This window comes from Typopeltis vanoorti, chromosome 15 (assembly GCF_054136105.1).
Source record: "Typopeltis vanoorti isolate ZY-2024b chromosome 15, IOZ_Tvanoo_1.0, whole genome shotgun sequence".
NCBI lineage: Eukaryota > Metazoa > Arthropoda > Arachnida > Uropygi > Thelyphonidae > Typopeltis > Typopeltis vanoorti.
In genome coordinates this window covers 70792354-70808325 of record NC_143563.1, presented here as the reverse complement: position 1 = coordinate 70808325, position 15972 = coordinate 70792354, and the positions used below count along the sequence as shown (strand labels likewise).

Here is a 15972-nt window from a genome sequence, read left to right as displayed (position 1 = left end):
ACGGCTATTCTATAGCCATTAGTGGATTAACTGTTGCTGAGTGACCTTTGTGTCCCCCCTGTCTTTACGTCTATTGTGTTGCTTAGAATTTCATTTACTGTCCTAAGTTATTTGACCTTTCTTGCCTCTAAAATGATTTATTGTGTCCCTTCCCAAAAATTGAAACGAATTTCACATATGCGAAAGAAATCAATCCTGAAATGACCACTGATCAGCTTTTGCAATGAATCTATTTAGTGATAGTAAATTTGGTGTATTTTATTCTACAAATCAGTGCACTGGAAGAGTTGCACTGATTGTTCTTTCACTTTACATATAAAAATTGAGTGATTTTTTTTTGAATTTCAGAATTTTCAAAGGTTTGCTTTGAAAATATTATGTCAAATATTAATATTTTAAAATAATATTTATTGAAATAAATATGTCCTTTTGCTTTCGTTTCTAGCCAAATAGCATTATATGGATCATCACATTTCAGTTTTAGAAACGATTTTTTGTTATTCATAAAGACAAAATAAAAAAAAAAATCTTAAAATGCTAAATTGCATTACTCGGTTTCCGATTGTGTCTTTTTGGTATCAAAAATTTATATCCAGTGATATTTTAGCAGTGATTCTTCGCCTTTTATTTATTTATTTATTTGTATTATGCATATTACGATAATATCTAATGCATATCCTCGTAGATATGTTGAAAATATGTGAAAAATATCATATACGAAATGATTCAAAATTTTTGCTGATTTTGAAGATTTTCTAATGCTCCCCCCCCCCCCACCTCCTTATTCTCTCCTGGAACTGAATTGCATAACTACTCTAAAATTCTATACAGGTTTGAAAGCTTTTCTAGACAGTATTCAGAATCAATTACTTCATTTTACCATTTTGACAAAAAATATACGGCAATCAGATTGTACCATGAAGCTTCTAATTCTGTTCTATTTATTTGCAATCTAAAACCAGCTGTTCTACTGTCCGCTGAAATTATGTGAAATTTTAGAAATAATATGCTATATTTTCACCATGCAAAATTGTTTATATGCATACCACACAAAAGAAAGTTCAGTAGTATTATTTTTGTTTGTTTTTCTTTAAAAAATCTAAATATTACTTCTGTTGCTGCTGGAAGCTATTTCTGAAATAATCTACGTCTTATAAATACTTGGTAATTCTACAAATCAGTGCACCGGAAGAGTTGCACTGATTGTTCTTTCACTTTACTTATAATAATTGAATAATTTTTTTTTCGAATTTCAGAATTTTCAAATGTTTGCTTTGAAAATATTATGTCAAATATTAATATTTTAAAATAATATTTATTGAAATAAATATGTCCTTTTGCTTTCGTTTCTAGCCAAATAGCATTATATGGATCATCACATTTCAGTTTTGGAAACGATTTTTTGTTATTCATAAAGACAAAATAAATAAAAAAATGTTAAAATGCTACATTGCATTACTCGGTTTCCGATTGTGTCTTTTCGGTATCAAAAATTTATATCCAATGATATTTTAGCAGTGATTCTTCGCCTTCGTCATTTATTTATTTATTTGTATTATGCATATTACGATAATATCCAGTGCATATTGTCATAGATATGTTGAAAATATAATGTGAAAAATATCATATACGGAATGATTCAAAATTTTTGCTCATTTTGAAGATTTTCTAATGCTCCTCCCACCCCTCCTTATCCTCTCCTGGAACTGAATTGCATAACTACTCTAAATTTCTATACAGGTTTGAAAGCTTTTCTAGACATCATTCAAAATCAGTTACTTCATTTTACCATTTTGACAAAAGATATACGGCAATCAGATTGTACCGTGAAGTTTCTAATTCTGTTCTATTTATTTGCAATCTAAAACCAGCTGTTCTACTGTCCACTGAAATTATGTGAAATTTAGAAATTATATGCTATATTTTCACCATGCAAAATTGTTTATATGCATACCACACAAAAGAAAGTTCAGTAGTATTATTTTTGTTTGTTTTTCTTTTAAAAAAATCTAAATATTACTTCTGCTGCTGGAAGCTATTTCTGAAATAATCTACGTCTATAAATACTTGGTAATATCCTCTTAGGTGGAGGAAAAGTTGAAGGCTTATTACTCTCAGTGCTATTGAGAAGAAAGGGGAGAACACTAAAGTCGCACTAAAGAGCCTCAGGCTGTAGTGCAGAATATGTCAAGAATGTCTTGTTTCCTTTTCGATTGTTGATTACCTATATCCTAACAGAAATACTGACATTTCGTTTACATGCTTATACATTATTTATGCCAAAATAATTGCTTAATTTATAGTGATCAGTTTCACTTTTATTATCAAAAATTAGAAATTAAATCATACAATTATCTTGAAAATGAGGATTTGAATTATTTTCAAAGAAAAGGTGCATATGCATTTCATAATCTTCTTTTTTTTTTTTGGGGGGGGGGGGGGTTATAGACCTAATCAATCTGCGGATATTTCACATAATTTCATAAATCGTTCGCAAGACAGCTGTTACAAATGTAAATCACTTGGGGAACATACCCATTCATTTTAGTGTAAAATAGTAGCAAAGGTTCAGTTACTTGAGATATGTAATCTAGAAGAAAATGTTATGTCTGCTGAGATTAGAATCTTATGTGAATAATTTTTCTGACATGATTTCTCTATTCGTTATAATGTAACCAATTTTCAGATTTTTTTCCCTCATGCAGACTCCATGTTATATGCAGTGATTTCTTCTTTGTACTAGAAGAAAAAAAAATCAGATAACAGAAGAAAAATATGTAGTATTTTCTTTTCCACTGGCTGAATTTACAATGTTCTTTCATTGTGTTTTGAAGAGAAAGTGCAAATGACTTTTTTCTTACTATTTTTGCCATTATAACATCTCATATAATTATAAGAGTGACATTTTACCGTTTTTCTCCCACACGAGAAACAGAAATAAGGTAGTAATAATATTGTTGATTATGTCAAACTTCATTGTGGCAAAAATTTTTATTACAAAACTTTGTAATATATATCTCCGAAACAAGAAATTTGGAACCCATATCACATCAATGTTGAGTGTTGGCAAGGTGAAAATGTTCCCGTTATTATTTATATATTTCATTTATTAACTAGGAGGGGCTATGCCCCCCCCGTGTTCCGGTCTGGTAGACCAGTTCTCCTTCAGTTGTGATAACTCAAAAGGGGGTTCCGCCCCTGAATTCTGATGACTCGAATTTTGAAAACTCGACACTCAGGATATCCCCTGAGTTTCAAAATGTTTCAAAAAACATGACATAAAAAGGCTTATCATTTTATATGTATATAGGGTAGATTTTATTTCATTATTTTTTATTGTTTTGGTGAAATACTTTACCTGTTATTCCATTTCCTCTTATATTTTATTCCTTCGAAAATATCATTCTGTGTCATAAAAAGAACTTAAAAATTCGCCTTCAAGATGAAAAGGAAACAGTTCATTCAGGTATCCCTCTATCAATATTTGTAATCCTGAAAAGGACTGCTTTGATGGCCTTGAAAACAAACATTTTTTTATTTCATACTGTTCAGAATTTAAAATTCTTGAACAGTGTGGAACACCTTGAAGCAAGGGTAAACACACAAAGCAGTTTTACACTCAGGGTACCAGATTTTTGTTTCCTTTCTGATATTTTTTTATTACATACATAACATTTGTGTGCAGGTTTTTTTTTTATTATCCATTGGTGGTAGATTTTCGGAAAAATGGTTGGAGTTAGCAGCATTCAACCTCAGATGTCTGGCAGGATTTCCTGTTTTTCTGCTTGCTGAAGAAGGCGCATGTGCATGCAGCAATGCTTTCGCAATTTCTATTCTGTATTCTAGATATGTTTGTCTACCATAACATTTTTTCTTGTGCAGGAGGAAACTGTTCCAAATAACAAAATCTAATACATGTCCAGACACTTTTTTGTAATATTTTTTATGCTGTTTCCTCATTACAGAGTAGAATGATAGCTGCTGATCGCACCTGTCGACTCCACCCATAGTGTCGTTGTATGCATACACAGCAATGGGTTTTTCTTTCTTCAAACCATGCTTCTCCACTGATTACGTTGATGTATTGTGCAGGGAAGACAGCAGAAAAACATCTTTTTTGTCTTTTCAACGTAGTGCAAACACTTTCCCTCGCTGATAAGCTCGGATTTCCCCCCTTCGATAGCTTTCCTGAAGCCAGATCTGGAGGCATATCTCGCCTTTTTGCATTTACAGTACCATAACTATCTGTACAATGCTGTAAAAGCAAATCAGCGAGGACACATATAGTAATTATTCATTGTAATGCAGTAACCTTTCCCCAGTAAAGGGTCTCTCAATATCAGACAATATTACTATTACTATTACTATTATTACGGGCAACTCCAGGGAGTCATTAGACTCATCGAGGAAGGCCCCAAATCATATTCATCACAACTATTCGACATTCATACAATATCTATCATACCTCGCCTTAAACTCATTCACTGTCACAGCATCCACCACAGACTCAGGGAGCGCATTCCACTCATTCACTACTCTAAAAGTAAAGAACCCAGCTCTAACACCTTTACTAACCACACTTTTGCCCAGTTTCCATGGATGTCCCCTAGTCCTCCCACAACCAGCCCTGTTCTCAAAAATATCTTCTGAATTAATTTTATAGAAACCCTTCAGTAATTTGAATGTCTCAATCATATCTCCCCTCCTCTGCCTATCAACCAATTTTTGCAACCCACAAATCCTCAACCTGTTCTCATACGGTTCATTCCACAGACCTGCTATCATCTAGGTCACTCGCCTCTGGATCCTCTCCACCTCCTCCCCATCAAGAAGAAACCTAGGTGACCAAATCTGAGCACAGTAGTCGAGATGGGGTCTTATCAAGGCTTGATACAGAGGAACAATAACCTGCTTGTCTCTGCTTGTCAACGTATTCTTCAGCAACCAAGTGATTTGATGAGCTGATTTGGCCACTTTTGCAATGTGTCCCCTAAATTTCAATTCCTTATCCACCAACACTCCGAAATCTCGTGCCTCATCAATTTCCTGGAGCACGGTTCCACCAATGCAGTAAACTGCCGCCAATCTTTTCACCCCAAAATGCATAACCTTACATTTTGCCACATTAAATTGACATCCATTCTCCTTAGCCCAGACCTCCAATCTATCCAAATCATCCTGCAAAATTTTGACGTCATCTGCATTCACTATTGCCCTACCCAACTTCGCATCATCTGCAAACAAATGAACTGTTCCTCTCAGATCCTTTCCTATATCATTTATGAACAAATTAAACAGCAGTGGTCCAAGAACAGATCCTTGTGGCACACCACTAGTCACAGGCCGTCTTGTGGACTCTACTCCTGAGTAAACCACTCTCTGATATCTCTCTGTCAACCACCTTCCTATCCATCTCACCAACCCTATGTCCATTCCCATATGCTGCAATTTACTGATTAGAATTCCATGTGGTATCCTGTCAAAGGCCTTAGCAAAGTCCAGTAGAATCACTGTAAACCCATTACCCTTATCCAGTTCAGCCGTCACTGTGTTATAATACATGAGCAAGTTACTGAGGCATGACCTACCCTTCACAAAACCATGCTGTCCCCCATACAGTATCCCATTTTCTTCTATCCAATCTTGTATTTTCCTCTTGACTATTTTCTCTAAGACCTTGATAGTGATTCCTGTTATGCTGATTGGCTGGTAATTTTCAACAGCAGCCTTGGAACCACCTTTGTGCAGTGGAACTATTTTCCCCTCTTTCCACCCCCTTGGGACTGACCGAGTCCTGAGGCTCAAATTAAACAAAATGGTCAAGGGCACTGACAATTCTTTGGCCGCTTCACGCACGACACGAGCTGGTATACCATCCAATCCCACAGATGTATTGACATTGAGGTTCTGTAATAGACTAGTTACCTCTACTTCATTCATCACAATTCCAGTATAAGCTGTTGGTTCTTCCATTCCTGCAAAGTCACCACCTGGATGATATACTCTTGCAAAGTGCTCGCTCAGTAATTCCTCAATATCGACTGATTCGGTTACCTCCCTACCCTCAGCATTTTTTAAGATCATTCTACCATGAGCATTTTTCTTTTTACTTGCAACATATTGAAAAAACTGTTTGGGATTCTCTTTAGCCTGCGTGGCCAATTTCCTTTCGTAATCTGCTTTTGCTTTTCTTACCACCCTTGTTACCATCCTGGCCTGAGCTTTATACTGTTCCTGCGCCTGATGGTCACTCTTCTCCTTAAATTCCCTCCACAATTGTTTCTTTTTTTGTAGCTCAAGCTTAATAGTGTTATTCATCCATTTAACCCCTACTTGATTTATTATTCGGACTCTTGGTATACAGTCAACCATTGCCTCCTGCAAACAGTTCTTAACCACCTCCCATGCGCTATCAACATCCAGCCCTTGCAGTTTTACATGCCATGGTATTGAGCCAAGCACACACCTAAGCTTGTCATACTTACCAGCCCGGTAATTCCACATGTACCCTGTCTTAATTGTAAATTCGACTCCTTTAGCCACCTCCCAAGTCATGACCTTATGGTCACTCTCACCAGTTGGTGGCAACATGGTCATGTTCGTTACAGCCACATTCTCATTTGCAATTACTAGGTCCAGCACTCTCTGCTCCCTGGTATTTTCCAATACATGTTGCCGTAGATAGTTGTCCCTTAATAACCGCATAAAATCCAATTCCTTCCTCCCATGTGCCCTCTCCTCTTTCCAGTCAATGTTACCATAATTGAAATCACCCATAATAATTACCCTCCTTCCACTCATTTCTTCTATTTGCTTATGCATACTATCCCCACCATCCACTCCATCACCTGGTCTATAGTAGCACCCAATTGTATATTTTGTTCTGCTAGATTCTATCTCACACCAAACAGCCTCAAATGTGCTTTTTTCCCCATCCTGCAGTTCAACTTCTATACTCCTTGGCTGCAGCTCATCAGCTATCATCAATAACACTCCTCCCCCCTTTTTATTCACCCTGTCACTCCTGAACACGCTATACCCGTCGCATTCAATCCCACTAGCTTTATCATCTTCTGTCAGCCATGTTTCACTAATACCGACAACCTGTGGCCTGGAAGTGCCAACCATGGCCAAAAACTCTTCCTTCTTGTTCCTAATACTCCTAGCATTAGTGTACATGAATCGCAGAAGCCCATTTGTCCCATCCCTACTTTGATGCCTTATACTGACTATCCCATTCTGATTTGTTGTCCGTTGTACTCGCTCAGGCATAATATACTCATTCATACACTTAACTGACCCCCTAAAGTCTGAATGTCTACTCCTCCCCCCCTCTTAATAAATCTAGTTTCCCTGAGTCTGTACATCCACTTCCACATCATTCATCAACACTCTTTCAAGTCTCCGTACACCAACTCCATTCAAATGTAACCCATCCATCTTATATAAGTCCTTTCGCCCATCGAACTCATTCCACACATCCACAAATTCCACACCACTCTCCATGCATAACCCACGCATAAAGTCATTGGCAATTATGGCCCTCCTTCTAAACACTTCGCTGTCATACCGCGGTAAGATACTCACCATCCTAACTCTCTCACTCTTCTCTTTTGCTACCTCAAACAACTCCCTCACATCCTCTATCATTTCCATTTTGTCCTCTTTCAAATCATTTGTTCCTGCCACGATTATCATCTCTTTCACCCTCTGTTTTTGCAGTCGAATAGATTCGCTGACATCCTTTATGTTCGCACCCGGCTGGAACGACTTCGTTAAACTCTCAATTATTACGACTCTTAATAGCGAATCCCCATACAGCACTCGCTCCTTCATTTTATTGACGTTTACGAATATTCTGTTATTTGCCGTCACAGACTTCCGCCGGTTTACGTTCAACACACATTTTTTCATACGCTCCAGTTGTCTTTTAGCTCTGTGTATCGCACCATTCAAACGGGCAATTTCGCTACTCGCATTTATCTCACCATTTTCATTATCGATCAAATCATCCATTCTTTCTGTGTTTCTACCTTCATTTACACATTCAGCGACGCTCTCACACCTATCTGGTATCAATATACATAAATAATATGTATATTGTCTGATTTATAATTTGTTAATTTATAATAATCACCACATAGTTTCAGTATCAAAAAATTAAAGTTATGTGGAACAATTACTAGAGAAAAATAACAAATTAAATAAAAACTGTACCTATGTTTTATAACAGTTTTCGGGTGTGTGATAGTAATGCCACGGGGGGGGGGGGTTAAACTATCAGAGGCGAAATAAAGTTCAATTCTATTGTGAAAGGAAATGAAATTTTGATATACATATTTTGAATGATAAAAATAAGCAAATCTATCGCTTGCTTTAAAAATTGGAGAATAAAATATCTGAATTATGCAGAAAATATAAATTTAAATCATAACTGTTAATTTCATTTTGTAATGACCAATTATACAAGGAAACCAAGAAAGAGAAAGTACAAAGAACAGTAGATTACTATACAACATGAAGAAAAAATTTAGTAATATGATTAAAGAATTTCATGTTATTCTCTATAAAGCAAAGTTGCTCAAGCATGTCCTAAAGGAAATCTGTGAAGTATTATTCAATTTCGAAGGTTTTGTACAAAAATAAAAATAATATAAACTGGAACGTCGGCAGCCGGTTTTCTTTTCTTTTTTTAAAAGAATATTTCAAATAATTATCGTGAATTAATTTCTTCGAGAACAAAGAAAAATCTTTTGTCTAGTAAGCGATTAAAAAAATTAGCGCAAAAAATAAAAAATTAAATTGGTTCTCCAAGATAAGGCTTTGTTCACGTAGATATTTTTAAGTGAACAAATTATACAAGGTCTTTATTTTGTCCAGACATTAAAATTGTATTGTACAATAAAAAGAGAAAACAAAAATATAAATAATTTCTCTATTTTTAGTCTATCCTATATAACTAAAATTCAGTTGACCAGCATGGAACAAGGAAGTGCGTTTCTTGTTATAGGCAACTGAGAGGCAGCTAGGAACGCGAGGTAATCCGATTAACCGTTCTCTTCAGCATGAGGGTTTATCACACTTTCTAATGGACATGACAGTCAAATTGCACTTCTTATCCAGGTTCTTTAAACAGGTGGGCTGAAACATATCCAGATTTAGTTGGACGTCCTAGCCGTTTTGAAGGTTAATGCAAAAATTTCAGGAAGAGTATGAAAGCAGAAACTGATTTTTCCTGTGGAAAAATCGTGAAAAAATCTACTGTGGGTCAGTAGATTTGGCAAAGGACAAGAAAGCCATTTGGACATGATGCGAGTTTCCTGCCTTTCCCTCGTTAAAAATCAGTTTCGAATGTGTTGATAATTTGCTTGTAACTGTTTCAAGCTTTAGTGTAAACAAACAATAAACAGAAGATGGAGATTTCAATGAAAGCCAATCACAGCATACTTACTTTTTTTTTTCTTTTTGAACAGCCTTGGCATGCTCAAAAGAAGAGTTGGGTGCTTTTTGAAGAATCAAGGCTTACATAAGGGACAAGAATTTTATTATTATTATTACATGGTACCTCCAAGGAGTCCAAGGACTTATCGTAAGAGGGCACTTCACTCTACTCAGCTATAAACATCTTACTATATCTCCTCTATTACTTAATTCTCCAAATGCACACAACAAGACTGGGACCATCAGTGCCATTTACCTCCCCCCCCCCCATCACCACCATCAACAACAACAGTATTTTTTTGTCTGTAAATTGTGTGTATTCATGGTTGATTTGCCTGTACATAGGATTGAAAACCCTAGTTTCTGGGAGGGAAAAACCCTGCTGCCTCCATATGAGATCGGCTAACTCACCTTCAAATTGAAAAAGCCCATATAAGGATTCATCTCATAATAATGAGTAATGAACTTAGGCCTTTTCCAGTCAATAGGCACAACGTACCATTATTCTTGCAATTGCACTACAGAGGTGCTTTAAAGTGGAATGAAAAATAAATGTCTATATATATATATATATATACCTATAAGAACTGTTTCAGTTATGTGTGACTAATCTAATAGCAAACCAAGGATATGAATCATAGAAATCATGAACATTATTTGACATTCTTATACTGCAAAACACCACACTGATGAGAATGCAATGTGAGTGTTGCTTGAAAAGAAATCAGCACTGGGTTGCAATGTAAACTATGTAGAGGATAAATACTATGCAAAGTATATTTACAGGAGCAGTGACTGAAGAAGTTGAAATTTGAGTTTCTTAGGAAAAGTTAAGGTTCGCAGAATTCAGATAGAAATGAATCATAGTTTGAACCAACACCATATATGTTTATGAATATGATGTGGAAGATTTTAGAGGGTGCCTTTTTTTTTTTTTTGCACATAATCTTACTTTTTTGCTTGACTTTTTATGGTTGTTAAAGTAATATGAAACCAAAATGTGAAATATCTGGTAATGGATTCTTTGCTAAGCCATACACTTGGAGAATATATGTGTGTGTGTGTGTGTGTGGCTTAGCATATTCTATCAAAACACTGGATTCTACAAAAGTTTAAGAATTATGCTTAATCTGTATGCAACCACCTTAAGCTATGGGGGGGGTATGAAAATTACAAGGGTCATTTTGACTTACATCAAAAATTAATGGATTTCTTTTCATATAGAATACTGACAATAGCTGTATAACTGGAAGAGCTGCTTGTAAGGAAATGATTTAAAAAAAAGTTATAAAGTGGTAGTGATTGTTTGATATTCTTAGATCAATGAAATTTCAAGCTGCTACTTAAGCAGATACTTCAGCATCTGGAAAAAAGGGATTCTGATTGGCATTAGGAGCATGAAAAATCATCAGGGAAAAGAAAAGAAAAGAAAAGAAAAATTCATTGCAGAAATTAAAAATTCCTTTCAATTTTGATATCTTTTAAGGTTTAAAAATTACTGGTATGTTTTGTGAAATATATTATTTTTGACCTGTAACATTAAAATCCAGGAGGTTACTCATCTGAAAAGAAAATATTATAATAGCTTAGCTTCAGAACTTATTGTGAACATGTATTAACCTTATTTCCTTAGCAGGACAGGTTAGTGAACACAAAGTCTATCAAACTACTCTTTAAAATCATCTGCAGTCTGTACATTCACCACTTACTCAGATAATGCATTCCATGCTCCTACCACTCTTCATGCAAAAACTTACTTCTTACCCTTTTACTCACCACCTCTTTTTGCACTCTCCAGGGATGGCTTCTTGTCCTTTTTCCTTTCCCTCATTCTACCATATGAAAATTCTCCTCAGTGTTAATACGATAATAACCCTTCAACAGCATAAATGTCTCAATCGTATCCCCCCCCCCTTTGCCTTCTATCCTCATAATCAGCATGTACAGTCCTAACATCATTTTTATTAATGCATTTCTGCACCCTCTCCACAATTCACAATTATCCCATGATCCCTTGCTTCCATAAATTCTTCGAATATAACTCCACCAAGCGAGTACAAAGCATCCCATCTGTGGATCCAAAATTTTAAAACCTTACATTTAGTTGCATTAAACTGAAATTCCCATTCATTTTCCCACCTTTTCAGCTTATTGAAATCCTCTTGAAGAGCCAAAACATCAGCACTATTACTAATAACCCTCCCGAGCTTCACATCATCTGCAAACAACTGAACATCTCCCTGTAGTCCTGTGACAATATTATTGACATAAAGATTGAACAGTAGTGGTCCCAGGACTGAACCCTGTGGAAGTCCACTTGTAACCTTCCTACTTCTGATACTGTAAATTAATTAATATAAATTCCTGATACTGCTCCCCCATATAAAACTGTCTGATATCTATCAGAGAGCCAATCACCAATCCAATCCACTAACCTGATATCCAAACCCATATGATGCAACTTAAAAATCAACTTGTCATGTGGTGCCCTGTCAAATGCCTTGGAAAAATCCAAAAATATGACAGTGCATACCTTACCTTCATCCACTGCTCTTGTTACTCTATTGTTAAAGGTAACCAGAATGCTAAAACAAGAGTACCCTTTAACAAATCTGTGCTGGTTTGCATAAATAATTTTATCCTCATCTCCCCAATTCTGTATATGAGTTCTTACCAATTTCTCCAAAATCTTAACAACTATAGAAGAAATACAAACAGGCCTATAGTTTGATACCTTTATTCTACAATCACCCTTATACAAAGGTACTATCTTACCCTCTTTACACTCTCTAGGAACCTGCCCCATTGCAAGATTTTCATTAAACAGCCAATTTAATGGTGCAGTCAGTTCCATAACACATTCCCTTAAAACATGCGGTGAAATTCCAATAGTTTCCCTGCTTTACTGACATTTAATGCACTCAGTATTTGGAATACATAACCTTTATTCACTTCTAACACTTCACCACTTATTATCCTTCTAGGAATAAAGCCTGTAATAAACACTCTAATAAAATTATCATTAAATAGTTCAATTTTGTCATCTGCTTTGGTCACCCTACTCTCAACTCCATCCTGCAAGATAATCTATCCACTATCATTTTTCCTCCTACTTGCTACATAGCGAAAAACTCCTTGTGATTCTCATTGGATTGCAGTGCCAGTCTCCTTTCATATTCTGATTTTCTCTCCTTACAATACTAATCACTTTCCTAGCTTGAGCTTATATTTCTCATGCAACTCTTCTCCGCCTCTCTCTTTATATGCTTTCTGTAATCTCTTTTTCTTCTACAATTCCCATTTTATTCCTTTTGTCATCCATTTGACTCCAAATTGCTTTATCTTCTTCATTCAAGGTATACAATAGGCCTGATTTGTCATTGCTGTCAACAATTTTTTCTTAATATCTCCCATTCACTAACAACCACCTCTTCCTATAAATTCTTTCATCCATTGCGCTACTGCAAGCCCGGATCTAAGTCTATGATAGTCACCTGCCTTATACTTCCACATAATTTCCTTCTATTTTGATACCTCCCTGTGCCTATTCATCCTCTAAGTTAGGACTACTTAGTCACTCTCACCAAGTATGCCATCTCAGTCGCAATCAGATCCTCTGATGCTATGACCAAACCCAGAACTCTCGATCCTCATGTTTAATCCACTACATGCTGCCTAAGACAGTTGAGTTATCCCTCAAAAAAAAAATCCAAAAATTCAGTTCCCTTATTATTGCATACTGTCTTCTCTGCCGAATTTATATCACTGTAGCTGAAGTTCCCCATAATGATCACTCACTTTGTGCTTGCCAAACTACTTGGCTTAAACATTTCTTGCTCATCACCATCTATATTGCCTGGTCTGTAGCAACATCTCATTAAATATCTTGTTCTATAAACATCCAACTGTACTATAAGCATCCACACTGAGTGCACAATTCTAACCATATTATGAGTAACACTCCACCACCACATTTACCTTTCCTATGCAGCTGCTGAAATATGCTATACCCTTTGATTTCTATCCCTTAGAACATCCTCCTCAGTCAACTAAGTTTCACTGATACCAACAACCTTTGAAAGGGCCGAGTCAATTAATGCCACAAACTTGTTCCCTTTATTCCTATTGCTCCTAGCATTTGTATACAGAAAAACAAATGTCTTGCTAGCCTTCTTATAGCCATTATTACTCCCCTCATAAGCTCTGTAATATAGTGTACATCCTCCCTCATTTCTCAAACCACTATTCCCCACATGAGACCATTCCTGCAACATTCCACCTGTGCAGTTCTAGTTTCCCTGTCCCAACACACTCACTTCCCTGAAAACAACAGTCTCCACCTGCACCCTTCTGCATTCAAATGCAATCTGTCTCTTGCACACAGCTCCCTTCTATCCTCAAAGGCTCCATATCTCCCGTCTTTTCCTGCACATTCTCACTATCATCTCATTCGTCATCATTGCTCTTCTCCACCACTCTGCATTATCACACTCGCTACCTTTCCTCAGACCTATTTCTGCTGCACTATGTCTAACCTCAAATCGAGCCGCTGTAGCCTAGTCAGTATAGACGAAGCCCATTGGTCGGAAAGATCCCAGTTCGATTCCCGTCTGTGACATGAGGAACCTTTATCTGGTCTCTTTCAACAAAAAGTGAGTTAGCCAATCTCACAAAGAGGTAGGGAATCTTTTCACCAGGAAACTCAGGTTTTTTCATCCTCCAGAACAGGCAAACTGGTCCCGTGAACACATACGGATTACAGTCAGGAATATTTAAGACCCAGCAATAGGCCTAATTTGTCAGATAAATGCCAGTCCTGAGCCCGGATAAAATGGAGGATTGAGATGGTGCTGTACAGCCTAGTAAAAAGCCTAGTTTTGACCTCAGTAAAGGTCAAAACCGGTCTGGGTAGTGGTCCTTCCCATAATGCATTATACATACCCGTAAGGATATGTGCTTTGCATTATGGGATATTAAGGCAAGTGATGTGAAGTCATAAACTTCTATATACAAGTGGTTCCAGTCCTGAAAATAGTTCAGGCACAAACTTGTTTGCTTACACTTGGATAAAGGATTAAACCAAGTATATAATTTCTTGGTATCTTTAATTTATAATAATATCTTTCATTTCTACTAATCTGTTTCATTTCTACTAACTTATCTGTTTCATTTCTACTAACTTATCTGTTTTTTTTTAACAACCCGCGTCACTCGCTACATCCATTTTCACACACTAGCAGTGCTGTAATAAGGTTTAATGATACAATTTTTTATTTCAAAAAAAATAAAAATAAAATAAATAAATAAGAAATCATGAAAAAATGGTAATTAATACAATTATCAATGTTTTTAAAATCAAAGACAATATTGATTATCATTGTCCTAGCGATATAAGCTAAGTGTGATGATTAGGGACCAGAAAGTTACAGAAATCTAGACTGCATAACTAGTATTGTGTTTGTCAGTTTTATACATCCTCACAAGAAAACCAAGCTTTTTCTAGAAAGCAAAATATCTCAAATCTTCTTCTTCTTCCATTCCATTCCACCCACCATTCTAAAAATGGTCAATGTAGTTTCACTTGAAAAAGACATAGATAGATTATAAAATTCATCTTTGGATGATCCATCCTTGAATTGCCTCTATATTTGTTTAAGAAATATTTTTGTTTAATGGTTTATTTTTAGTATACATATATAAGATAACATTATATTCTCATAAAAACAATATTACAAATGCTGTAAACTTGACTATCTTTTTATTACAATATATTTTTTATAACATTGTTTTTTTGTAGTCATGTACTAAGGCTTATGACTATATGGGATACATTATGGAAAAGGAACAGAGCTATAAGGAGGCTGCTTATTATTATGAGCTAGCTTGGAAACAAACCAATAATAATAATCCTGTTATTGGTAAGTATTTTCAAATAAATTGAGTAACCAAATTTAATTTCTCTATGTAGCTTTCTTCCCTCCACCAATTTATGCAAGGATGTCAATTATCATGAATCATCATCATTAGCCAATATATATATATACCCTGGCAGATATTAAGATATTCCTGTACAATCACGATTTCATTACTAGTTTGCTCTCAATAGTTCTTTAGGTCTTTTCTGTATTAGTCTGTTTGTAATCTGTTATTTGGTCTTCTAAGAAGATCTTTGTCTTATAAGCATTCCTAACTTTTTTTTTTAAATGTGAATCCCAGCCATGAAAGTTTGTAAACTTATAATATATTATAGGTTTACAAACTTGGAACTTTTTCATGGAACTTTTACAAGCCACTTTGAATCTCTGATAAGCAGGATAATGTTTTCATGCTGGGTAATGAAATTCATATACCATCTGAAGATATTCACAAACATCCATGGCTGCAGTTGGTTAGAGAGTGTATATGCATCCATTCAGCAACTAGTTTGGCATAAATTGGAAGTAACTGAATCAAGAAATTTAGTAAAAAAATTTTATAAGCCTGGAAAGTTTGAGGACAGTGAATGAGTGTTTAAGCAGATAAATTTTAGCC

The 15972-nt window shown here is 35.6% G+C and overlaps 1 protein-coding gene across 2 annotated transcripts in view; it reads left to right on the top strand.

Annotated features, from left to right (window-relative positions):
• LOC150098870 (tetratricopeptide repeat protein 21B-like) overlaps positions 1-15972 on the top strand; it is a 388504-nt gene that overhangs the window by 338585 nt on the left and 33947 nt on the right. For both annotated transcript variants that reach the window (XM_090404953.1, XM_090404951.1), the window contains one exon: positions 15239-15359. In XM_090404953.1, coding sequence (XP_090261079.1) covers positions 15239-15359 — 121 coding nt within the window. The remainder of the gene's footprint in view (positions 1-15238; positions 15360-15972) is intronic.